The sequence below is a fragment of the Lytechinus variegatus genome, chromosome 16 (assembly GCF_018143015.1).
Source record: "Lytechinus variegatus isolate NC3 chromosome 16, Lvar_3.0, whole genome shotgun sequence".
NCBI classification, from domain to species: Eukaryota; Metazoa; Echinodermata; class Echinoidea; order Temnopleuroida; family Toxopneustidae; genus Lytechinus; species Lytechinus variegatus.
Genome location: NC_054755.1, coordinates 611,903 through 639,681, shown reverse-complemented (window position 1 = coordinate 639,681; position 27,779 = coordinate 611,903). Strand labels below are relative to the sequence as shown.

Below are 27,779 nucleotides of genomic sequence, written 5' to 3'. Positions count from 1 at the left end.
ACATGATAATATTCAAGTTTGGCTTGGTGTTTGTATCTCACTGATACAAACACAATACGCTCTCTTGGATGATGTATATGACACTAGAATGGTACGAGACAGTATATTCCTCATTAAATACATTATGAATCACAATGATGCCTCAAGCTAAGAGCCATTGGATTAAACTCTTAAATCTTGTTAGTTCTGTTAGCAATCAAGCTAAGCGATCACTACCCTCTAAATATTGTCGTTTTGATAGAGGACTTTGAGAGGATGCTTTCAATGAATGGATTGTTAAAAGCAGAGCACTTGCCCCCCTCCCACTCCTCCATTCCCTTTGTTTAGAAATAACTTTGGGGGAAAAATTATTTCATCTCTCTCTCTATCTATCTCTCTCAATATGTGTATTTCTGTTTCCCCATTTAGTTCTTTCATTCTCTCTTTCTCCCCTCCCTTTACCTCTATTTCTCTTTATCTCTCTCAAACACACTGTATTTATATTTCCTTTTCTGTTTCGGTTACACTTCGTAATTCCGAAGGTTCGTAATTCTGAAACATGTAAATTGCCTATACCTCAATGTTCGTTAATCTGAAAACGTAAAAGGGTTCATTAACCTGAACTTTTGTGGCATTATTCCGAAAGTTCGATAATCCGAAAACAAAATAAGGTTCGATGTTAAGAAGGATCGTTAGTCCAAAAACGAAATAAGGTTCGTTAATCCAAAAACAAAATAAGGTTCGTTAGTCCGAAAACGAAATAATGTTCATTAATCATTATGTTTTCGGACTAACGAACCTCATTTCGTTTTCGGATTAACGAACCTTCGGAATTACGAACCTCACTTTGTTTTCGGACTAACGAACCTTCGGATTTACGAACCTCATTTCGTTTTCGGACTTACGAACCTTCTGAATAACGAACCTTCGGAATATCGAACCTTCGGAATATCCAAGCCTTCGGAATAATGAAGCTTCGGAATTACGAATGTATGCGTCTGTTTCTCATACCTCATCATTTCCCATCTTTATAAATTCCTCATAAATTTTACACGTCCAGCAAGACATCAAATAATGATAATAAAGTTTGAATATTTTCAAACCACTTAAAGACCTTGGCACATCTAACACAACACTTATCACTTAATTTTGTGCCTTATTTTTACGATTGATTATTATGTACACTTCAAGCATTAAAAGGCAATTTTACGCTCAACTTTCCCAGACAGTGTTGTAGCTATGCTGGGCGGTGCCGGGCAAGCCTCTGAATTTGCATTCGGCACTTGTGGTAAACAATTAAGCACTTCGCCACCCACCACAAAGTCATTTAATCGTATTGCAAGCTTACTCAAGTGGGGGGGAGTGCTTCACTTTTTATGCTTCATCGTTTATTATCTGCCTGGCATTAAAAATGGTGTAAACTGGTCCCCATGTACCACACAGTCTCCAAAGTTAATATTCAATTCAAACCTTGTCCAAAAAGTTGTAACTTTAGTTTTCTTTTTTTTTATACTATGATAGAATCAATATTTTGTCTTGAGACAACTAAGAAATTTCACTTGAAAATTAAGAGATCTCCCGATTGGATTTATTTTAGAATGCTGATTAGAAGACTTGAGTTCTTGTAGGCAGTCATACTAAGCTTTGTAGAATACATGTACAGAGATTCTTGGTGTGACATGCTACATGCATAATTTTGCAATAACAAGTGGAACACCTCTGGCAGTCTCGCCTGAATTACGCAATTCGATATAGCAGCAGTGCTGACTTTGAAAACAGCTATTGAATAATTATTCACAAAAGAAAACACACATATAATAAAATACTACGTCCATTGACCCAACATGACCTTTGACCATGATCATGTGACCTAAGACATGTGCAAAACATAATTGATTACCCTTATGTCTACGTTTCATGAACTAAATGTGTAGATCCATAAACTTTCTAAGTTATGATGCTAATTCAACAACAAAAAAAACACCATTATCCAAGTTCGTTGACCCTAAATGACCTTTGACCTTGATCATGTGACCTGAATCTTGCAAAGGATCTTCAGGGATACTTAATTGCTCTCATGTCCAAGTTTCATGAACTAGATCCATAAATTTTCAAAGTTATGACGACAATTCCACAAATACCCCCAAAATGGTCAAAGTTCGTTGACCGTAAGTGACCTTTCACCTTGTCACATGACCTGAAACTCAGGCAGGTTATTGATTGATATTGATCACTATTACCCTTATGTCTAAGTTCATGAACTAGGTCCATATACTTTCCAAGTTATGATGACTATTCCACATTATACCCTAAAATGGTCAAAGTTTGTTGACTCTAAGTGACCTTTGACCTTGGTCACGTGACCTGAAATTTGGGCAGGATGTTAAGTGATACACTATTACCCTTATGTCTAAGTTTATCATTTATTTGCCATGCACTGGACTAAGGTTTTCAAGGATTCTCAAGTTTCAAAATTGCGTTATCCTCACTGAAAAAAAAACAGAACAGGTTTTACCTCTTATGATGTAAAATCTTATGCCCAGCGCACACTATGTGATCCGTTGCGATCTGAATTTCAAAGAAAGTGTAACAACATTTTAAATGAATGTTCCTACCAATAAAATCTTAGCGTTCAGAGTTCAGAATAGTGGTAAGATTAACTGAAATCAAAATTCAGTCAAGTTCAATCCTTGTAGGAATAAAAAAATTCAATTCCAAATGGTAATGACATCATCATCGGCTGTGACTTGAAGCCAATTTGGACAATACTCTGACCACAGGGCTTACTGCAAAGTAAAACTATTATTTTATTACTCCTAACATTAGGCCACAATTGAAATGAATAATTTTATTTCTTTGAACCTTCATATATAATACAAAATGTTATTTATTAAAAAATTATGTCATTTTTTATCACAAGGTGTGCGCTGGGGTTTCGGGGTTTCGGTGAATTCATGCCTAAAAGTTTGAGAAGCACGATTGGTCATGAATCTCATATCTGTAATTATATGCTGTGACATTTTGCTAATCATGTTTAAATCACTGTGGATAGCCGGGTTTTATCTGGACAAACATTCATGAATTTATGCCTCTGTGAAGGGAAAGGTTAAACTGTAGAAAATACTCTGAAAAATAAATTTAGTTGTGTTTTATTCTTTTGAATCTTTAATCTATGGGCACAGAGAAACATCAAGTACAGGGGTGGTATTCTGAGATCCGTTTTATCTTAGACAACAAAATCTGTGATTATCAAATACCCTGTGAATATCTCTGAATTGGTATTCTGAGAACCATTTTAATCTTCATTTTTATCTCTGTTCAGCACACCTATTTCAGAACCAATGTCCAAATATGAAAGTGCTGTTTTATAGCACTCTCATCTCACTAAAGTAAACCAATGAAAATGCTTACCATCAGTAGGTGTGGAAAAGGATTAAGAGTGCGTCAATTCCCAACATCTAAAAGCAAATTCACCAGAAATATCGCTGAATTTGCTGATGCGGAGATAATACAGCCCCCTCCCCCACCCTAATTTAAGTTTATTTTACTACCGGTACTTTATTATTCTTCAAAGTTACATGGGCACAAGAATATCATCTGCGTTGCAAAAGGTTAGATAAGCAACAGACATTTCTTCGCATTCACTGCTCTGCTGAGTATCATCTTTACATATGCAAGATAAAAATTAATTTCGGGTGAAATTTAATATTTTATCTGATTGATAAAAAGTGGTCTCAGAATACCAATATTTCTACAGTTAAAATAAAAAAATAAAGATAAAATTCCCTCAGAATACTGCACCCATGTGCATGTACGTCATCAGTTTTTTTAAGGAAAAACGGTTACACTTCGTAATTCCGAAGGTTCTTTATTCCGAAGGTTCGTAATTCCGAAACACGTAAATTGCCTATACCTCAATGTTCGTTAATCCGAAAACGTAAAAGGGTTCATTAATCCAAACATTTGTGGCATTATTCCGAAAGTTCTTTATTCCGAAGGTTCATAATTCCGAAACACATAAATTGCCTATACATCGATGTTCGTTAATCTGAAAACGTAAAAGGGTTCGTTAATCCAAACATTTGTGGCGTTATTCCAAAGGTTCGATAATCCAAAAACGAAATAAGGTTCGATGTTCGGAAGGTCCGTTCGTCCAAAAACGAAATGAGGTTCATTGTTCATTTCGTTTTCGGACTAATGAACCTTCAAAATTACGAACCTTCGGAAATACGAACCTTCGGAATAACGAACCTTCGGAATAACGAAGCTTCGAAATTACGAATGTATGCGATAAACACAACATGCCGAGTACAAAATATAGTGAATATAGCTGTAGTTTACATTTAATATTAAATATATTGGTTTGTATACTATTTCTTTTTCTGAACAATAAGGTAGGAAGGCAGTTCAAATTATGAAGGAATGACTTAGAATTCTCCTTTTACACTCCTCACTATCCTGTATAAAGAGAGTCATTGAGAATAAAATGTAAATAAATTTTTAAAAATATAACAGTACCACCTTTATCTGTTTGATCATTCACTGCAGTTGTCAGTGCCAAGTAACACATAACACAGCAATAGATCATACTGTCCATTTTGTACGATTGATTCCACGTAATCATCAATGACTTTGAAGCAGAGGGTCGTGGGTTCGAATCCCAGCCATGGAGTAATTTCCTTCAGCAAGAAACTCATTCACATGATGCTGCACTCAACCCAGGTGAGGTGAATGGGTACCCGATAGAAAGAAATTCCTTGAATGCTTGAGCGCCTAGGCAGCTCAGCTAAAGCTGGGGTAATAATAATAGCAGGGCCTACTGGTAGAACAGTTTTCGAAACTGAAGTGGCTACCCTGGGTAAATATGCCTATATCATTATTATTATAATGCAATTAATAGAAGTAAACATGATCAATTGCTAAGCTTGTATTAATGGATCTTGATCTCCTCTCCCAGATATGAAAAATTTGTTAATAAATTAATTGTTATTTTACGAGTTGTCCAATTAAACTATGATGTAAAGTGCAGATGGGTACATCAACACAGTTTTTCTTCCATGCCAAAATGGACATTATAATAATACATGTTGCTCTTGTGAAAGGATCCATTCAATCAGTGACCCCCCCCCCGGGTGTGGAGAAGCAGCTGAGATTCAATGCAACATTTCACGAAGGTCTCTACCAACTCTGATGAGGTTCATGTCTTGTAAAAGAGTCAATTCAATCATTATTATTCCCCATTCATCCCCTGGGTGAGGAGAAACAGATTGGAATTAATGCAAGACATCACAACAGTCTCCAACAACTCTGCTATTAAGGTGTAAAGATGCATATCTCTATGTGGAAGCGTTGTGGTGTAGCGGTTCTGACTCTCGCCTTGTAATCAGAGGGTCGTGTGTTCGAATCCCACCATGGCCCAGCGTCCTTTGGCAAGGCGTTAATCCACCCTTTGCCACTCTCCACCCAGGTATTAAATGGGTACCCGGTAGGCTGTGAAAGCCTATATGTAGTATGCCTAGCAATTGAGTCTTGAAACTCTTGTTGGAGTGCTCCCCAGGGAGTGGAGAAGGTGCATACATTGTATGCGGGCATGCAAGGATCAGATGACCGGGTAATAATGTCTGTAAAGCGCTTAGAGACGTCGTTCCGATGTATTAAGCGCTATATAAATGCGGAATATTATTATTTAATCATTGTAATTCTTCCCCAGGATGTAGAGAAGCAGCTAGGATCAAATGCAACACATGAAGACGAGGTCCGGCAACTCTGAGGTTCAAACATGTATGTCTTGTGAAATGGCCTGTTCAATGATTCTTCCCCAGGGAGTGGAGAAACTGCTAGGATCCAGGCAACACATCATGTTGACCTCCAACAACTCACAGCGATTCTTCCCCAGGGAGTGGAGAAACTGCTAGGATCCAGGCAACACATCACGTTGGTCTCCAACAACTCACAGCGACTCTTCCCCAGGGAGTGGAGAAACTGCTAGGATCCAGGCAACACATCACGTTGGTCTCCAACAACTCACAGCGATTCATCCCCAGGGAGTGGATAACCTGAGAGGAAGCAATCCTGTTCAAGCTTGGTCGGTGCTTCATGTTGGAATTGTGTTCAGTCACTGCTGAACAGGAGTACTACTGGACATCATCTGAAATAGAAGATTTTAAGAGCACTTAGATGAGATCTATTTAACAAAACATTGCTTCTTGCAACAAGAAATATAAAATGATTTTCTAGAGTTAAAATTGGTCTTATCAACTGCAATTCTGAAATACAATTGCAATTGAACCCGATGAAAACCGCATTTAAGGATGGAGTTTTACCTGACTGAAGTCCTCGGACGAAGTGACCAAAGCTTGAGAGAATGGTCAGTCGGCCGTGGAGAATCCATCTCTTCATCACTGTCATCATCATCACTAGTACCGGTCAAGCTCTTCCCTAGATACTTCAGCTGACGCTGACCGGATGCTGTTGCCATGACAGGCAAATGGGGATGTAGGCTGGAGTGAAGGAAACGATGATACAATGATTGAAAAAAAAATTCTATACAATTTGTGGCACTATTATACCAAATCCTATTAAATTTTCTTATAGATTGTTGTTATATCATACTAATTTTCAACTCGAGGAAAAATTACCTCACAACAGATTTATTTTATTTCAATTTCAATCACTTGACCTTTGCTTCAACTACACCACTCATTTTCTGCTTTTGTTCATTGTTGTCCATTTAGCCCTATTTGTTTGTTTCTGTATTTTGATTTCAAACACAATAGTAGAAAATTAGTTTATTGTCATTTCTACCAATTGCATTTGACATTTTATCAATGTTAATTCAATTTATATAGCGCCATCTATCTAGAAATATTCTATTCCGAGGCGCGTTGTTATTATTATTATTACCCCGGCTTTAGCTCGAGCTGCCTTTCAGCGCTCATGCATTCAAGGAATTAATCTTGCCGGGTACCCATTCACCTCACCTGGGTCGAGTGCAGCACAATGTGGATAAATTTCTTGCTGAAGGAAATTACGCCATGGCTGGGATTCGAACCCACGACCCTCTGTTTCAAAGTCAGAAGACTTGTCAACTGGGCCACAACGGTCCAGATAAAAGGCACACACCAGGTGGGTGTTTTGTGAAGCTGTTCGGAAATTGCGAATGACTTTACACATGACTGGTAACTGTTTCTTGTGCTAAATTATAGGCCTCTATGAAAATGGCTTACCATCTAAGATGTGTAAAGTTGTGCAAACAGCTTTATGAGACAACCAACTCAGTCCATACATAAATTTAAAAGATGGATCCTAAACAAGTAATTATCTTTTAATCTCAAAGCATCCTACACAACAATTTATCATGCTTTCCCAACAATAAGTAATTCCTCACTTTTATATTTTGTAACTGGAGTTAAAAGTATACCCCTACATGATAATGTTGGAAAGGATACCTTTTTATCTCATTTTCTTTTAGCATACATGCCTGACCATGAGAAAATTTGTTTTTGCATGCTTTTGTGTACGAGCATGGTATCCACATTGTGACAACAGATGGCAGTCCCCCCCACCTTATCCCTTGGCTATGCAACATATTTACATTTTTAAAACATGTAAAAAAAATGTAAGTGAATTGACTTGCTGCATGTCACCCGTTGAAAATGAAAACAAGTGAACAAATTTGTAATGCATGATACAATGCACTATATCCCCCCCTCCCTTTGGCATATCCTTGATTCAGATTATACCCTCTAGGACAGATATACCATATGGGTCAGATTTTTTACCCCCATCCAATGCTTTTGGAAGAGAAGCTTGCGAACTAAAACGAAGGAACAGGCCCTCATAAGAGGTAGAGGAGTATGTACTCCTTATGCTAAATGACTCTTGTTACACTCATTTTTCAGGATTTTTCCTTTCTTCAGCCCCTAAAACATAACTCTCTTCCCACAAATCATAAGTGCATGAAATAAAGATGTCAACCTGAGTGAGAGGTCTGGAGCCTGTTTCATAAACTTGTTATAATTACAAATCTAAGATTACAGTTTAAAGTTAAAGTGATTGGTTAACATTGGTTTGACTTTTGAAAAATCTGAGCTAGAAGGTCACACTTGTCACCTGTGTCTGTGATATGTTACAAAAATGAAGCCCAGAAAAATTGTGGTTGAAAATAATTATTAAGTGCTTCAAAAATTGAAATATAAAGTGACCGGAAACACCATCTTACTTTCATCCCATACACTTATGAGTACTATTTAGGTGTCTATAAGACGCCTATTTACAAAATCAGGGTTTGCCTTGTAGTTTTAGCTTTTCATTGTCTATAATGGTTGTTTTCAGAGTTCATTAGTTCTAATACATGCACTTGTGCACATATTCCATCTTGGTTTGAGAATATTTTTAATCAGCTGCTCACAATACTCCAAATTCTTTGGCTGAAACGGAGCCTTTAAAGTGCCATCGACTTGGCGAGATACTTTATCTTGCCATGTTGATATAATAACCTTATAAGGTTAACATGGCGAGATACCTTGTCTCGCCTAGTTGACTTATAAAAAGTTATATGCCGACATGGCGAGATACGGTATCTCACCAAGTCGACTTATAACAGGTTATATGTCGACATGTTGAGATACTTTATCTTGCCATGTTGACATAATAACCTTATTACATGTAAGTCGACATGGTGAGATACGTTATCTTGCCAAGTGGACTTATAAAAAGTTATATGTCAACATGACGAGATATTTCGACTCTTGCCGGGCTTTGGACACTTCATATCTTGCCATGTTGACATATAATGTTTTATAAGTCGATTAGGCAAGATGAAATATCTTCCTATGTTGACATATAACGTTTTATAAGTCAACTTGGCAAGATACCGTGTAAAGGAGAGTCACCACCTTTGCACGTGAAGAACCCACTGCACTATTTGTATAAGAGTAGGGGGAAACCCCGCTGTAGTGGTCCACCTGCATTCTCCCCAATCGGGAGGAGAGACCTGCGGGTCATAGAGATTCAGTTCGCTTTTTGCCACCCAGGCACAGGTGGCGCCAAACAAATAATAATAATGATAATAATAACGTATCTCACCATGTAGACATAATAAGGTTATTATGTCGAAATGGCAAGATAAAGTATCTTGCCAAGATGTCAAGTCGATGGCACTTTAAAGGTTCCATATGCTGATATTAAACATGGTAAAGAAATTGTGCATCTGTTATTATAAGAAGTTATAAAACAGAACCCTGGACTAAATAATAATAATAATAAGTAGTTCTTGTATAGTGCATAAAACATTATGAATAATGTCTCTTTGCGCTTCCAAAGGACTTGGATATATTACCCTGGCTGTAGCTCAAGCAGCTTTTACATGCTCGGCATTTCAAGGAATAAACTCCTGCCAGGTACCCATTCACCTCACCTGGGTTGAGTGCAGCACAATGTGGATAAATTTCTTGCTGAAGGAAACTACGCCATGGCTGGGATTTGAACCCACGAACCTCTGTTTCAAAGTCCGGAGACTAATCCACTGGGCCACAATGCTCCACATTAAAGAGAAGTAAGAATGATCGCATCCTACCTGATACCGTTGATGCAGTCATCATGAGCCTTGTACTTGTAGCATGGTAGTAGTATAGGGTCTGTGTCATCCATGGATGATGTAGGAGGCTGTGATGTATCCCATATACTCACACTGCCATTCAGATTCCCTGATACTAGGTATTGACCAGTACTGCAGTGGAAGAGTAACATGTAGAGATAAGCCTGATAATTATTTATTGATTTATGTATGAAGAAAAGTGTCCTCGATGTAGTATACCAATCATTTGGAATTAATTACCAAATTATATTTCTCTTTATAATAACCAAAACTCATTTAAAAAACATTTGAAAACATACTTTTTATCCAAATACTGACATGTACATATACCCCAAGTAGTGCATGTATTGCCATATTTTTTTGTTGATGTTCCTCTGACACATTTCATTTATGTTTCCTTTTTTTGTAAACATGTCTTTCAGTAACACATAATACACTGTATATTTTATTGTATTAAATATAGATTATAAGGAAACTTATTTTACTGAGCCACATGCCCTTATTTTAGTTTCCCTTTTTTTCATTTTCAAGTAATTTAGCATGTATTACCCTTTCTTGTTTTCATTGCAAGGCATTGTGTAAACACTTTACATGTATTTTATTTTTATGAATGTATATTATTGCATGTATTTGATTTGCATTGTAATGAACTGTTTTTGTATGATTATGGAAAATAAATGATCAAACAAACAAATTTATGATTCCTGTATTTTATAATACCCGCATACCCCGTTAATGTGACATCACTCCTTCGTGTTGGTCCTGAGAGATTGGTTGGCCACGTTGTACTCAACACTATGCATTAATCAGGGTACTACATAAGCACTTGCCCGGTTGCCCGGGGCAAGTAAAAGTTAGATTCGGGCAAGTGTTTTTAAGTAAAAGACCAAAAGTACTTGCCCGAATTGGGCAAGCAAAATTCACACAGTAGAAAGCAAAATTCTCAGAGTAGAATGACCAAAATTTTGTTCATGGCAGGCAAGATAATATCACTAGTTGGAAAAAGAAATGCAATAACAAGGTAGATCAGTTCATGTCAAAAGAGAGAAAAAGGTCAATGGTTTATAAAAAGCCAAACTTTCTATTAAAGAGGTAAAACAAAATTTTAAGAATTTTTTCGGGCAAGTGAAATAGATTTTTGGGCAAGTAAATTCCAACTATTTAAAAATTTACTTGCCGGAATGGGCAAGCACTTCTTAAACGTTATGTATCACCCTGCATTAATCACGGTGTTTCTCTTTTAAAAGTGATTATAAACTTTGTTTAACCACTAAAGATTTACTGGGATTCATCTTTCAAGTCAATATCTTATTTAATTCTCATTTGCGGCACACCCAGAATATGATGAACAAATATGGTCGGGTATTAGAGGAGGTGAGTGGAACTATGGTGCCAAAAGGGACCCAGGAATGCAACTATTTTCCTGAGGGGTGCAGCTCCAAAGATAAATGGTTGCATTTGCATTAATGAGGGGACCATAGCTTCACCAAACCTCTAATCGAAGGCCATATATATATATATTTCCTTTGGTTTATACCCGACATTGGTATTATTATCAAAATTAACAGCTGGAAATGGTTTGTTCACATCTAAGAAAAGTATTCTTTGATTTTTTAGTATAAAACAAGTCATAAAAAAGAGGTGTAACCCAACATTGCCAGCTCACCTCACTACTGCTACTACTACTACTACTACTACTACTACTACTGCTACTATAACTACTACTACTACATACCTGTCTATATCAAAGTATACTCTCTGATGTGTAGAGACCTCACTACTACTACTACTACTACTACTACTACTACTACTACTACTACTGCTGCTGCTGCTGCTGCTGCTATAACTACTATTACTACTACTACTACTATTACTGCTGCTACTACTACTACTACTACTACTACTACTACTACTACTACTACTACTTCTACTACTACTACTACTACTACTACTACTACTACTACTACTACTACTACTACTACTACTTCTACTACTACTACTACTACTACTACTACTACATACCTGTCTATATCAAAGTACACTCTCTGATGTGTAGAGACCTCACTACTACTACTACTACTACTACTACTACTACTACTACTACTACTACTACTACTACTACTACTACTACTACTACTGCTGCTGCTGCTGCTATAACTACTACTACTACTACTACTACTACTACTACTACTACTACTACTACTACTACTACTACTACTACTACTACTACTACTACTACTACTACTGCTGCTGCTGCTGCTATAACTACTACTACTAATACTACTACTACTACTACTACTACTACTACTACATACCTGTCTATATCAAAGTACACTCTCTGATGTGTAGAGACCTCACTACTACTACTAATACTACTACTACTACTACTACTACTACTACTACTACATACCTGTCTATATCAAAGTACACTCTCTGATGTGTAGAGACCTCACTACTACTACTAATACTACTACTACTACTACTACTACTACTACATACCTGTCTATATCAAAGTACACTCTCTGATGTGTAGAGACCTCACTACTACTACTACTACTACTACTACTACTACTACTACTACTACTACTACTACTACTACTACTACTACTACATACCTGTCTATATCAAAGTACACTCTCTGATGTGTAGAGACCTCACTACTACTACTACTACTACTACTACTACTACTACTACTACTACTACTACTACTACTACTACTACTACTACTACTACTACTACTACTGCTGCTATAACTACTACTACTACTACATACCTGTCTATATCAAAGTACACTCTCTGATGTGTAGAGACCTCACTACTACTACTACTACTACTACTACTACTACTACTACTACTACTACATACCTGTCTATATCAAAGTACACTCTCTGATGTGTAGAGACCTCACTACTACTACTACTACTACTACTACTACTACTACTACTACTACTACTACTACTACTACTACTACATACCTGTCTATATCAAAGTACACTCTCTGATGTGTAGAGACCTCACTACTACTACTAATACTACTACTACTACTACTACTACTACTACTACTACTACTACTACTACTACTACTACTACTACTACTGCTGCTATAACTACTACTACTACTACATACCTGTCTATATCAAAGTACACTCTCTGATGTGTAGAGACCTCACTACTACTACTACTACTACTACTACTACTACTACTACTACTACTACTACTACTACATACCTGTCTATATCAAAGTACACTCTCTGATGTGTAGAGACCTCACTACTACTACTACTATACTACTACTACTACTACTACTACTACTACTACTACTACTACTACTACTGCTGCTGCTATAACTACTACTACTACTACTACTACTACTACTACATACCTGTCTATATCAAAGTACACTCTCTGATGTGTAGAGACCTCACTACTACTACTACTACTACTACTACTACTACTACTACTACTACTACTACTACTACTACTACTACTACTACTACTACTACATACCTGTCTATATCAAAGTACACTCTCTGATGTGTAGAGACCTCACTACTACTACTACTACTACTACTACTACTACTACTACTACTACTACTACTACTACTACTACTACTACATACCTGTCTATATCAAAGTACACTCTCTGATGTGTAGAGACCTCACTACTACTACTACTACTACTACTACTACTACTACTACTACTACTACTACTACTACTACTACTACTACTACTACTACTACTACTGCTGCTGCTATAACTACTACTACTACTACTACTACTACTACATACCTGTCTATATCAAAGTACACTCTCTGATGTGTAGAGACCTCACTACTACTACTACTACTACTACTACTACTACTACTACTACTACTACTACTACTACTACTACTACTACTACTACTACTACTGCTGCTGCTATAACTACTACTACTACTACTACATACCTGTCTATATCAAAGTACACTCTCTGATGTGTAGAGACCTCACTACTACTACTACTACTACTACTACTACTACTACTACTACTACTACTACTACTACTACTACTACTACTACTACTACTACTACTACTACTACTGCTGCTGCTATAACTACTACTACTACTACTACTACTACTACTACATACCTGTCTATATCAAAGTACACTCTCTGATGTGTAGAGACCTCACTACTACTACTACTACTACTACTACTACTACTACTACTACTACTACTACTACTACATACCTGTCTATATCAAAGTACACTCTCTGATGTGTAGAGACCTCACTACTACTACTACTACTACTACTACTACTACTACTACTACTACTACTACTACTACTACTACATACCTGTCTATATCAAAGTACACTCTCTGATGTGTAGAGACCTCACTACTACTACTACTACTACTACTACTACTACTACTACATACCTGTCTATATCAAAGTACACTCTCTGATGTGTAGAGACCTCCCTACTACTACTACTACTACTACTACTACTACTACTACTACTACTACTACTACTACTACTACATACCTGTCTATATCAAAGTACACTCTCTGATGTGTAGAGACCTCGCTACTACTACTACTACTACTACTACTACTACATACCTGTCTATATCAAAGTACACTCTCTGATGTGTAGAGACCTCACTACTACTACTACTACTACTACTACTACTACTACTACTACTACTACTACATACCTGTCTATATCAAAGTACACTCTCTGATGTGTAGAGACCTCACTACTACTACTTATACTACTACTACTACTACTACTACTACTACTACATACCTGTCTATATCAAAGTACACTCTCTGATGTGTAGAGACCTCACTACTACTACTACTACTACTACATACCTGTCTATATCAAAGTACACTCTCTGATGTGTAGAGACCTCACTACTACTACTACTACTACTACTACTACTACTACTACATACCTGTCTATATCAAAGTACACTCTCTGATGTGTAGAGACCTCCCTACTACTACTACTACTACTACTACTACTACTACTACTACATACCTGTCTATATCAAAGTACACTCTCTGATGTGTAGAGACCTCACTACTACTACTAATACTACTACTACTACTACTACTACTACATACCTGTCTATATCAAAGTACACTCTCTGATGTGTAGAGACCTCACTACTACTACTAATACTACTACTACTACTACTACTACTACATACCTGTCTATATCAAAGTACACTCTCTGATGTGTAGAGACCTCACTACTACTACTAATACTAATACTACTACTACTACTACTACTACTACTACATACCTGTCTATATCAAAGTACACTCTCTGATGTGTAGAGACCTCCCTACTACTACTACTACTACTACTACATACCTGTCTATATCAAAGTACACTCTCTGATGTGTAGAGACCTCCCTACTACTACTACTACTACTACATACCTGTCTATATCAAAGTACACTCTCTGATGTGTAGAGACCTCCCTACTACTACTACTACTACTACATACCTGTCTATATCAAAGTACACTCTCTGATGTGTAGAGACCTCACTACTACTACTAATACTACTACTACTACTACTACTACTACATACCTGTCTATATCAAAGTACACTCTCTGATTTGTAGAGACCTCACTACTACTACTACTACTACTACTACTACTACTACTACTACATACCTGTCTATATCAAAGTACACTCTCTGATGTGTAGAGACCTCGCTACTACTACTACTACTACTACTACTACTACATACCTGTCTATATCAAAGTACACTCTCTGATGTGTAGAGACCTCACTACTACTACTACTACTACTACTACTACTACATACCTGTCTATATCAAAGTACACTCTCTGATGTGTAGAGACCTCACTACTACTACTAATACTACTACTACTACTACTACTACTACTACTACTACATACCTGTCTATATCAAAGTACACTCTCTGATGTGTAGAGACCTCACTACTACTACTACTACTACTACTACTACTACTACTACTACTACATACCTGTCTATATCAAAGTACACTCTCTGATGTGTAGAGACCTCTACTACTACTACTACTACTACTACTACTACTACTACATACCTGTCTATATCAAAGTACACTCTCTGATGTGTAGAGACCTCCCTCAGAGCTGTATACAGAATCTGGCCCGGTTTACGCACATCCCAACAAAGAATCTCCTGATCCTGGGAGAAAAATAAGAAAAGAAGAAAAACATTGTGAATCATATTGCACAATATCTATATGCAGGGCATGTATTAACCAAAGGAGATGAAGGCATTTACCTTCCCCCCCCCCTCCCTTCCCCGCCATACCAACAGTGGTTCTAAGGCAATTTTTTGTCATTGCTCTTACAGAGAGGTCTGTGCATGAATATATTCAACAATGCATTACAAAAAATACATAGCAAGTAAAATCTGGAAATACAATAATTAATAAGATCAAAAAAATATAATCATGGTGAGTGATAGCACAGAAGTAGAGAAGTTTACTACCCCTACAAAAGGCATTGCAATAGAGGTATCGATTGAAAAGTCTCTTGTAGGAGTTGCATTTTCAGTTTAGTTTTGAACAAGTTAACAAATTCTAATTTAGGATGGGAGACAGTGGTGGACCGTGACCCCGAGAAGACAAAGCATTGGAGGGGCACAGCATTGTTCACAAACAATACAGTGCCCCTCCAATGCTTTGTCTCCTCCGGGTCACAGTCCGCCACTGATGGGAGAATAACCAAAATAGAGCATATTTAATACAAAATAGATTAAAAGGAAATGAGCTTTCAAACTCTAATCATGTATCAAACGGCTGAACTTCAAAGGATTAATTGATTCACACCGTCTCTTTCAACCTCTTCATGACTTTCATTTAGCATATAAAACACATTGAAGGTCAAGTCCACCTCAGAAAAATGTTGATTTGAATCAATAGAGAAAAATCAGACAAGCACAATGCTGAAAATTTCATCAAAATCGGATGTAAAATAAGAAAGTTATGACATTTCAAAGTTTCGCTTATTTTTAACAAAATAGTCATATGAACGAGCCAGTTACATCCAAATGAGAGAGTCGATGATGTCACTCACTCACTATTTCTTTTGTTTTTTATTGTTTGAATTATACAATATTTCAATTTTTACGAATTTGACGATTAGGACCTCCTTGCCTGAAGCACAAAATGTTAAAATAATGGAATTCCACGTGTTCAGGGAGGAATGAAACTTCATTTCACATGACAATGACGAGAAAATAACAATATTTCATATAATAAAATACAAAAGAAATAGTGAGTGAGTGATGTCATCAGTTCCTCATTTGCATAACGACCGAGATGTGCATATAACTGTTTTGTGAAATGAAGCGAAACTTTTAAATGCCATAACTTTCTTATTTTACATCCGATTTTGATGAAATTTTCAGTGTTATGCTTATCAAATTTTTCTCTTTTTATTCAAATCAAGTCTTTGTTGGGGTGGACTTGTCTTTTAAAAAGATATCAATTTTCAACAGAATCACAACATCCAGTATTTTGAAGACTGTTCTCACCATTCTGCCTCCACTGTACAGTCTATTCATATCTGATGAAAACATGAGATGAGTTACTCCACCACTCTGTCCTTCAAGGAGGCATACCAAATTATTGTTGTCATTTGTATACAGACCAACTAAAAAATAAAAAAAAGAAACATCACTGACGTCATTCAGTACAAATATTCAAAGCACTATATATCTTCTACCTAATATCCTCTTTAAAAATATTAAGTAGTTCAATACCTGCATTATTCTTTATTTTTCCTTATTGCTAAGTGCTTTGAAAATGTTAATATGGAAAGGTGCTGAATTAATAAACCAAAATATGTGCATATACATGCATGTGTGTACGTAGAAATGTGAAAAGATTGAGAGTATTATAATACTAGTCAAGGAATTCAATATCATATTAGAGGTGTACTCAAACTTTTGACTGGTTCTGTATTTAGATGGCAATTTTATTGGATTCTCTTTGAACTCAAATCAATACCACAACTGGTATTCATGTTTATGGGGTTAAGTATTATTATTATTTGTTTGGCGTCACCTGTGCCTGGGAGGCGAAAAGCGAACTAAATCACTATGACCTGCAGGTCTCTCCTCCCGATATAACTGATTGGGGGAATGCAGGTGGACCACTACACCGGGGTTTCCCCCTACTCTTATACGAATAGTGCAATGGGTTCTTAACGTGCAAAGGTGGTTACTCTCCTCTACACCATTTAACGTCCTATCCGAGGGACGGAGTGTTTACCATTGTAACATGGCCTGCATCTATGAAACATGGGAGAGACGTTTACACACAACGCACTGGCTTCAGTCATCCGCCCGGGGTGGACTCGAACCCACGATCTTTGGTTTCGATGGGCAGACGAGTTACCGACTGAGCCAACACCGCTCTCAGTATGGGGTATGGGGTTAAGCATTTTAGGTATTTCAGGGTGTCAAGAATGAGAGATATTTACCAGATTTTGAGTATGATCCTGCAGCATACATCTTGATTTCAGGGGCCATAGCAAAGCAAGATATGATACCAGTCTGACCGTTCATATTCTTCTCTGTAAAGCAAAAAACAAAACAATACACAAAAAATTATACCAGTTGAACCATCCATATTATAAGAATATACCAGTCTACTTAAATGATAACTTACCTGTTTGCATTGAGTTGTTGATTTTGTTGAAAATGTGAAATGTTGATATGAATAAACCTTGAACCCTTAAGTATGAAATAAAATATGCAGCGATGCCTTGTATTAAACACATGCAACTGGTATTTCTGTGCAATTTTGAGTTACATTGAAACCTTTATGAGACATCCCCCCGATTAAGGAGAATAAAACAATGGGAATCCTGTGCTTGTGTGAAAACAGAAATAAAATCAAAGATCAACGAAAGTTTGAGTAAAATTGGACAAACAGTAACAAAGTTGTGAGCATATGAATGTCAAAAACGCAAATGCTACGGAGATCCTCCCATTGGCAATCCGACCAAGATGTGTCGCACATGAACAACTCTCCCATTTGATGGACATTTGATAAGAAATATCCCCAAAACGTCCCTTTTGCTCATTCTAATGATACATGGACTGTATCCATGATATATTTGTGACTCCTGTATAACATATCCTCCCATAAATGAATACCTCACATCTACCAATAGAACTTGATAGAACAGACAGTTTAAGTGCAATATGTAGGGGAAGGCGGGGTAAGTTGAGCATAGGGGCAAGTTGAGCCACCAGCCCCAGGCCAATAATGAATGAGTCAGACATTGTGGTGGTGTCATGTATTGATGACCCATAGCATAACCCCTAACCCCACCACATTGTTTCCAACTTTGAAACAAAAAGTATTTGTTTTAAGGGAAAAATATGAATTTCAGCCAAAAAAGTAAAAAAGAGTGTGAAATAGATAAGTGCTTTATAAACACACACGTCTTTAAATATAATAAAGACATGATAACAACATTATTAGTCCAGGTATGGATCTTCATTCTTGTCATAGTCTTTTATATGATGGATGCATTATAAATGTGTGGATACAAAATTATCACACTAAGTTCAGACTGGGGTAAGTTGAGCCAAACAGCATGGGGCAAGTTGAGCCATGGTAATTCCTATGGTAATGTATCTTAAAAAAACAAACAAACCATAAAAATTGATTGAAATGCTGGCTGAAAGGAGCAAATTTATATGACTGCTCTTTTCCTTTTACAGGATGTTAGTATTTATAGAGAATTAGCAAGTGAAAAGTCTTTAAACAAAAAATTGACATGCTGGTTCTCCCCCATACATTTTGTACATAGTTTTTGTGGCTCAACTTACCCGAGAAGGTGGCTCAAACTTACCCCATATATGGGGCAAGTTGAGCCATTTGACATCGTTTTTTTCAAAGGTCACGATGACTTTCAGTGTGGGGATACAAAGTTATATATAGGTGGAAAATATTTCAGAAGAATTAAATTTCAAGGCAAGGTACTTATTTCGACAAGATTATTAATCATATCAATTCTAACATGCAAAAAGCAAAAACTGTCACAACTTACCCCGCCTTCCCCTACAACACTAATAAGGAAGTTGTTCATGCATGACATCACAAATCTTGGTCGCATTTCCAATAGGAGGATCTCCATAGCATTATTGCTCTAAACAATACATACTTTCTTGTCGTTTATTCAATTTTCCTTAAACTTTCATTAATGTACTTCTCTGATTCTTTCCACTTTATACAATTCAACACATTTTGAAGAGAAATACCAGTAGTTGCAGTAAACACTATTTCATGAGAAAGTCTGTAAAACAAGGCTTAATTTTCAGTGTATCACCGAGGATCTAGATCTGGTACAGTCACATAAACTGAACTTTGTGAAATCTTGAAATCGACGCTTAATAATATTCATACTGAAGATCACCAACACAGATAAGCGCACTTTGGACAGTGTATTATTATTGCTTTGTATGTCGTGCCCGATGCTTGACCCGAATCCTGTGCTTATTTGCTGATTTCTCAGCAATTACACAATTTCTTCCACAATCCTTTGGCACATATGTTTTATTTATACAAACAGACACTTTGGTGCTCATTTCATTGGATTCTGTACGAACTCATTTTGATATCGTTACCAAAACTGGCATTTACCTTTAAGTGTTTTATTGCTATAAGACTGAAAATAGTCATTTACTTTTTGTTGGTACGACTTCACATTGTGATCCTGGTCTGTCAGTATAGAAGATCCTGATTGTCTTGTTGAAACCACAGAAAAGACGTCGTCCATTCTTTGAAAAGCAGAGTGAATGTGGGGTAGTGAGCTCATCCTAAACAAAGAATTATATCAGAAAATTTAAATGAAATAAATCAGTAACCATAAATGTAAATAAATCCATTGAGATATAAAATTACATACAATCAGAGCTACCAACTTTGTGCAACCACAAAAAGGAATGATAAAGGCAAAAAAAGAGATAAATTCCACACAAAAAGTTAAACCAGTTAAACCACAAAGAATAGCGATAAATCGCTAAATGAAATGGCCAATCAATATCTATGATACATGTGTATTTGGTTCAAAATACTGACCAGGGACCAATCAGTGCAGTTCTTTCATATTTGCAATCCATCCCAAACCTCTGGGAATGAGAAACAGTACATTGAGCCCCCCCCCCATGACCTTTGACCTTGGCCTGGTTACCTTAAATTACATTCATCGAATCGCAATAGAGACATATCAAGAATTTTTCCCCCGATAAAATACATTTTGGGGGAAGGGTCAATAGGAAATCATAAATTATTGAACAAAAACAACATAATACCAGAATTTGGTTGCAAAAGTGTAATAGTTAGCAGCTCTGAATACAAAGAAAAGGGAATGAATTATTAGAATTCCCCTGATAACTTTCTTCATTAATATCTTTTCCTTTTTTTTTCATCATGTATATCAGTAAAATTTCAAATAAACTGAAATGAACTTACTTTCAAATAATACAACTGCACCATTGTGTTCTAGGGGAAGTGAACTCCAACAGGCTCATACAAAAATCAAATCTTTTATTATTCTTTGAGGTATTTTCATAAAACCTTCACCAATATTTTTCCCTCTGTTTTGCGCTTTTATTAAAACTAACTGATCATCAGGGTGGACTTCTTTAATTATTCTACTTACCACTGAATTCATTGGCTTGTAAGTCCCTCTGAGCTTTCCAGTGAATGCATCCCATAAATGAATGGGATGGTCTCGACTTGTGCTTGCCAAACTAAATTTGGAGAAAAAAAATTACTACAGGTAGTATGTAGAAAGAGCTGGCGTCAGTTCATCAATCAGATGCAATGTAGTTTCCTTAGAAAATTGATACCTATTTTTTTCCATCCACCAATGGCCTCTCGATCTCTTCTTGCCTCCGATTCATCATGAGCATTTGCTCTCCCGCTGCAAGGCAGCAAGTAGATTGGCCATCTTTGAAAATTAAACCATGGTTAAACTACCCCTTTACGCAGTTGAAATTTTGTGCAAGTTGGAATTGACTTAGACCGGGGTTTAAGGTTAGAACAGACTTCAGAAAGTGAATTCTTAAAACCGAAGTCTAAAGTGAGATTTTGTTTGATTTTGAGCAGACTTAGACGATGGTTTAATATAAACCCGACTTCAGAATACAAGCCAATGCCTCTGAAAACAACCTACAGTTTTTACACCCGACATAGCACCATGAGAAGGTGGTGCTGGTTCTGGCATCATTAGGTTTTGAGCATTCAACAAGGTAATTGGCATAATTTTTGTAAACTCAAATCATGTGTTGGACACTTAGTAAGTATGTGAGGCAGCCAAATGAAAGCTGGCATCCCTAACACCAACACTGACACCTAACTTGGAATCACTCGGGTGTTAAAACTCAGTTAGGCAGCCCAATACAAGCAGTCATCACTAACACCAATACCAACACCTAACTTGATACCGATCTAGTGTTGGAACTAGATTAGGCATCTTAATGCAAGCAGCAATCGTTGACATCAACACAATACCTAAATTACTAACGTGTTATAACTAGGTTAGGCAGCTTAAAGCAAAATGTCATCATTAACACCAACACCCAAATGAAAGCAGTCATCACTAACACAAACACCAACACCAGCACCTAAATTTGAGAACACCTCATACCAGCATGTTTCTGGTAGATAAGAGTCCATCTTAGGATACCAGCAGTAGTCATATATAAGCTCTCCTTCTTGGATCTGCAAGACCGAGTCTGGCTCCCTCTCTTGGCCAACGTTCTCATCATCAGCGCTGGTGTTTGCTCCATACGCTTGAGGTGGGAGGTTGAAGAGCCTTAGTGTTTGGTCTTCACTGTTGGTTAGAATACACAGACCATCCGGAGACCTGAAAAGAATGTTATAGCGGCGTAAATATTAAAATTTGAAATGACAAATTTTCTTTTTAACTTTTATCACAATCTGGAGACCTGTAGAGTACAATGAAAAAATAAAAGTTCCATAGCCATTATTTTGAAGCTGCTCTACTGAAATACAATGGACATGAGGTTAGAGGAGAAAAACATTTAAAATACAGAATTTTGTTGTGTTTATTATATTCAGAAAAATACCAATCTTAGTTGAATTGTATTTCCTATGTTGTAATCTGTCATTACAACATTTACTAGCAGCTTATTATGATAAGCTGCTAGTAAACTATAATAATAGGCATTTATATAGTGCCATCTATCTAGAAATTTAGCTCGAGCTGCCTTGCAGCGCTCAGTGCATTCAAGGAATTAATCCTGCCGGGTGCCTATTCACTTCACCTAGGTTGAGTGCAGCACAATGTGGATAAATTTCTTGCTGAAGGAAATCACGGCATGGCTGGGAGTCCTACCCACGACCCTCTGTTAGTCAGAAGACTAATCCACTGGCCAAAACACTCCACACTATAATACAAATGGTGTACCTAAGTCATCAGTAGCCTTCACAAATATTCCCCTTTCTCAAGAATAATCCAGTAATAGAACCACTATCCTGTTAGAAGAGGCGATAGTTATTCCCCTTTATTAAATGCGTCATAGTCTAGTGGTTCTGATTCTCGCCTTTTCGAATCCTAGCCATGGCGTGTTTTTCTTCAGCAAGAAATTTATCCACACTTTGATGCACTCAACCCAGGTGAGGTAAGTGGGTACCGGCAGGAAGTAATTCCTCAAAAAGCTGAGCGCACCAGAATCAGTAGACTAGCTTAGCTGGGGTAACATAGGAGCACCTAGCAAGGTGAATACGTGCACTATACAAATCCTATATTATTTTATTTATCCATTTTTTTAATTTTTTTTACATTAATTAAATTTTTTATTTATTTATCCATTTATCCATTTATCTATTTATTAGAATTTGCAGACAGCCTCCAATTGAATCTCCCCTCCTTTATACTGTAGCCAGATATTTACTATTGCAACGCCCCTCTTTTTTATTGTGCACGAGGGATCTTCAAGGTGACACCTTTTCTACAATATTGCTTCCTAAATTAACTCTTTTTAGCTGTACTTAATCAACTACCAAGTAAGAACTTTCAAACATGTCATCCAGGTTTTATTAGACCCTTCCTATTTATTCTATCATTTTTTATGTGATGTGATGAGGAATTAAACAGATGGAAGGGATATAGAAATATTTATATTATATTGGATGGCTCAGAATGGAATAAAAAATATTCCAAGAGTTCGGGAAAATATTCCACGAATAGCACATGAAAAAAAAAACAGGGAGAAAGTTGATTTAAAACTTCAAACCAATTGCATGTAATTCATTATGATGTCATGGAGCGTAGTTGTGCTCTATGCCGCGCATTGCATTGCTTTCATTGTTGTACGCGTTGTATATTTCACGCATTCTCACACGCGCCCTAAACTGAATAAGCTCTCATATTCAATAGCAAATTTTGTACAGGAGCCTATGGGACATTCGTCGGATTTTGGTCCTTTTTAGGGAAAGGCCTACGCTCTGATTCTGCACAGGCAATTAATGCAGACCAAAATATCAATTTTTAATGCATTGCTAGAACACTCTATATAGAAGATGATATAAAATGTCTTATTTCTCGGAACAGGCTTTAACTTTTCACACTTGGGAACATTAAAACTACTGTTCAAGGGTACTATGGTATATTTGTATACTAGACACTTACCATTTACACCCTTTCAGGAAGTTGCCTTTGACCTTGTTGAATTCAGAGGACATCTTTGCAATAAGGACAGGCTCCTGAGAAAAGCACAAGCTAAGATACAAACAAAATACATGCAAATTAATATGAAAATCTATACTATCATGCAGAATATGCAAATATTTTTTTCTGTGGAGTCCTACACAATGAAAAGAGATTATTGGAGATGCAGGCATACTTTTTCACAAGGTTGTAAAAGAAATTGGCATCCCATCTGTCCAGTGATTTCCAGTTATCTAGAATTCAATTATGATTAATAAAATGTCCTCTAAACACACAGGCTAATCTTACGAAAACACTGATCAAGATAAATGCCAAAATTGCACCCCTCTGAAAATCCCATGGCAGGGGCAACACTAAATTTGTTACCATTTCCAAAACTATTAAATCCTTGGTGCAGACATGTAACTTCTCCTATTGAGGTAATCTAAATCTTTTTTTTCATGGTGTTTCTGCCCCCCCCCCCAGCCATCTTACTCCTCCCAACACCCAAGCAACAATACTCATCTGTCCACTTTCCCCCCAACACCTACTTTGACCAGATTCTTGTTGACTCAGTGGCCTTAGATATTTTGTAAGTCTTTTCATTTTTTTCTCATTTGTGCTGTAACACAGTAATGAGGTAAAAAATTATGATGGGCCAGACATGGCGTAAGAGGCAAAATTTCACCAAAGCTGTGAGAGAGTGACCAACAACTATAACCTTTTTAAAACGAACGTCAAATTTTATGATATATTTTGACATAATATCAAGAAAATAATAAAATATAATTCATCCCTTTTTCTTCTTTCTATTCCACTTCCTTTTTTGTCTCCTATTTATCTTTGTAGTTTTCCTAAAGCCCCCCCCCCCCGTATGCCAGTGCTGTAGCATAGAAATGTACCCTTTTAAAAGGTGACCTTACCCTAAAGATATCAACATCTTTTTTTGCTTCCGCACTGGCTTCATCACACTAACCTTTGATTATTTTCTTCTTCTGTCTCCATCCCGATGTCTGCTGGTTTCGTTTCAGTTACCATGGCAATATCATCTGTATTTCCATGATCATCAGGTTCTTCCATCCTATCAAGTTCTGGGGATCCCGCCACCTTCTGCTCTCTCTCGACTTGGTCAACATCATTCCCTCCGTCTGTCGGCCCATGTGAGCTTGGCACTTTCAGCTTTCCTTCAACGTGGTCTACAACTTCTCCTACACCAGCCATCACTGATGATTCCTCCTCTGCCTGCATTACTGCAAGGTGTTTTTCAGCCGGCCCTGGTGATCTCTCTACTTTCTGCCTTTCTGATTCCTCTGCCAAGTATTTGCTGATTGTTTCTGAAAGCGCATCTCGATGACCAGTATCTCCCACATCTGGAAGAGACATTGTGCTTGTTGTCAGACCGAGTGTCAAGTCCTTGTTTGACTAGCCTTGGTATTGAAGCTTGCAGTAATGTGGTATCTGATTCTTGTACTCCAAACTAGTGATTCAAACTAGCAACATCCTGATGTTCAATAATTACTGTGAAAGACAAGATAGCATGAAATGAAAGATATTGTCTCAGAACATTTTCTGAGACAATGCTTTACATTTATAATGTCAAATATCGTTGGGAATATGCATGACACAGAGATTGGGACAGATTAAAGAAGTCCTCATCTCAATGGCACGCATCATTCATATGCTATCTTACAAACCAAAAGTATTGCGTCTTGTGCATGCCATTAAAGAGAAATTCCAGCAGTTGCAGTAAACACTGATTTCATGAGAAAGTCTGTAAAACAAGGCTTAATTGTCAGTATATCATCGAGGATCTAGATCTGGTACAGTTACATAAACTGAACTTTGTGAAATCTATGCTGAAAAATGTTCAGACTGAAGATCCCCAACACAGATAAGCGCATGTGGGACAGTGTATAATTATTGCTTTGAATGTAGGGCCTGACGCTCTACCCCAATCCTGTGCTTATTTGCTGATTTCTCAGCAATTACACAATTTCTTCCAGAATTCTTTGGCACATACGTTTTCTTTATACAAACAGACACTTTGGTGGTCATTTCATTGAATTCTTTACCAACTCATTTTGATATCGTTACCAAAACTAGCATTTACCTTTAAAAGACAAGTCCACCCCAACAAAAACTTGATTTGAATAAAAAGAGAAAAATTCAACAAGCATAACACTGAAAATTTCATCAAAATCGGATGTAAAATAAGAAAGTTATGACATTTTAAAGTTTCACTTCATTTTACAAAACAGTTATATGCACATCTTGGTCGGTATGCAAATGAGGAACTGATGACATCACTCACTCACTATATCTTTTGTATTTTATTATATGAAATATGAAATATTTTGATTTTCTCGTCATTGTCATGTGAAATGAAGTTTCATTCCTCCCTGAACACATGAAATTCCATTATTTTAACATTTTGTGCTTCAGGCAAGGAGGTCCTAATCATCAAATTCATAAAAATTGAAATATTGTATAATTCAAACAATAAAAAACAAAAGAAATAGTGAGTGACATCATCGACTCTCTCATTTGGATGTAACTGGCTCGTTCATATTTCTATTTTGTTAAAAATAAGCGAAACATTGAAATGTCATAACTTTCTTATTTTACATCCGATTTTGATGAAATTTTCAGCATTGTGCTTGTCTGATTTTTCTCTATTGATTCAAATCAACATTTTTCGAGGTGGACTTGACCTTTAATGTTCTCCTACTCAATAAGAATAATCTTCAATATTTTCAATTACTTTTTGAGTTGGACAGAGGTCAGGAGACAGGATAGCTCAGTCGGTAGGGCAAGGATTTCGGATTCCCCTGACCCTGGTTCGATTCCAACTTGGTGCGCTAGTGCCCTTTGGTAAGGCATTAATCCTCATTACCAGGTCCCTCTGAGAGGACCTTAAGCCATCGGTCCTCTGGTTGCTTGCTTTCACTTGAAAATTCATGCTTTCTTAGCAATCAGGTAAAAAAACCTTCACCAAATCTCTCCACCAAAAAATTTCAAGATAACAGAGCTGAGTAAGGAATCAATCAATGCAAATGATTAAAATAAGAGACTACCGGTACTCTCAATGGTTTAGTCTTCAGTGAAAAATAATGTTCATTCATAGCTCATTTTCATTTGAAATCGTTTTATATTCATGTACTTCGTTTTGTATGCAAATTATCTTATTTGAATATTTACTGTTAAAACAAATTATTCATACAAATAACCAACACAGCTTTTCCCCAACTATCTGCTTGTGGAATGTCCAGGCTACAATAGTGGTTTTGGCTCCTTAACCGAGTCTTTCAGGATCCACCTAGAACAACTCACCCTCTGTTAACTCTCCAGTTGAGATGCATCTTTTTACTTGCACTATACTATAGTTTAGTTTTGTTCAACTGCACCAAATGTCATGTGTTTTTGTGATTGCAGCCTCAAGTCAAGTATGTCTATATTCTATATACTACTGTAGGAGCTGTTATTTTCGC

General features: G+C 36.8%; 1 protein-coding gene across 1 annotated transcript; it reads right to left on the bottom strand.

The window, feature by feature from the left end:
• Positions 1–5,616: 5,616 nt before the first annotated feature.
• LOC121430115 (telomerase Cajal body protein 1-like) lies at positions 5,617–25,814 on the bottom strand. The gene is made up of 11 exons (XM_041627393.1): positions 25,268–25,814; positions 24,274–24,363; positions 22,267–22,485; positions 21,277–21,367; positions 20,299–20,431; positions 18,082–18,174; positions 17,132–17,250; positions 15,672–15,775; positions 9,557–9,709; positions 6,303–6,479; positions 5,617–6,127 (listed from the first exon to the last, which is right to left on the bottom strand). Exons 1-11 carry the CDS (start codon positions 25,672–25,674, stop codon positions 6,124–6,126), a joined length of 1,590 nt encoding a protein of 529 aa, XP_041483327.1. The 5' UTR covers positions 25,675–25,814; the 3' UTR covers positions 5,617–6,123.
• Between the last annotated feature and the right edge of the window lie 1,965 nt (positions 25,815–27,779).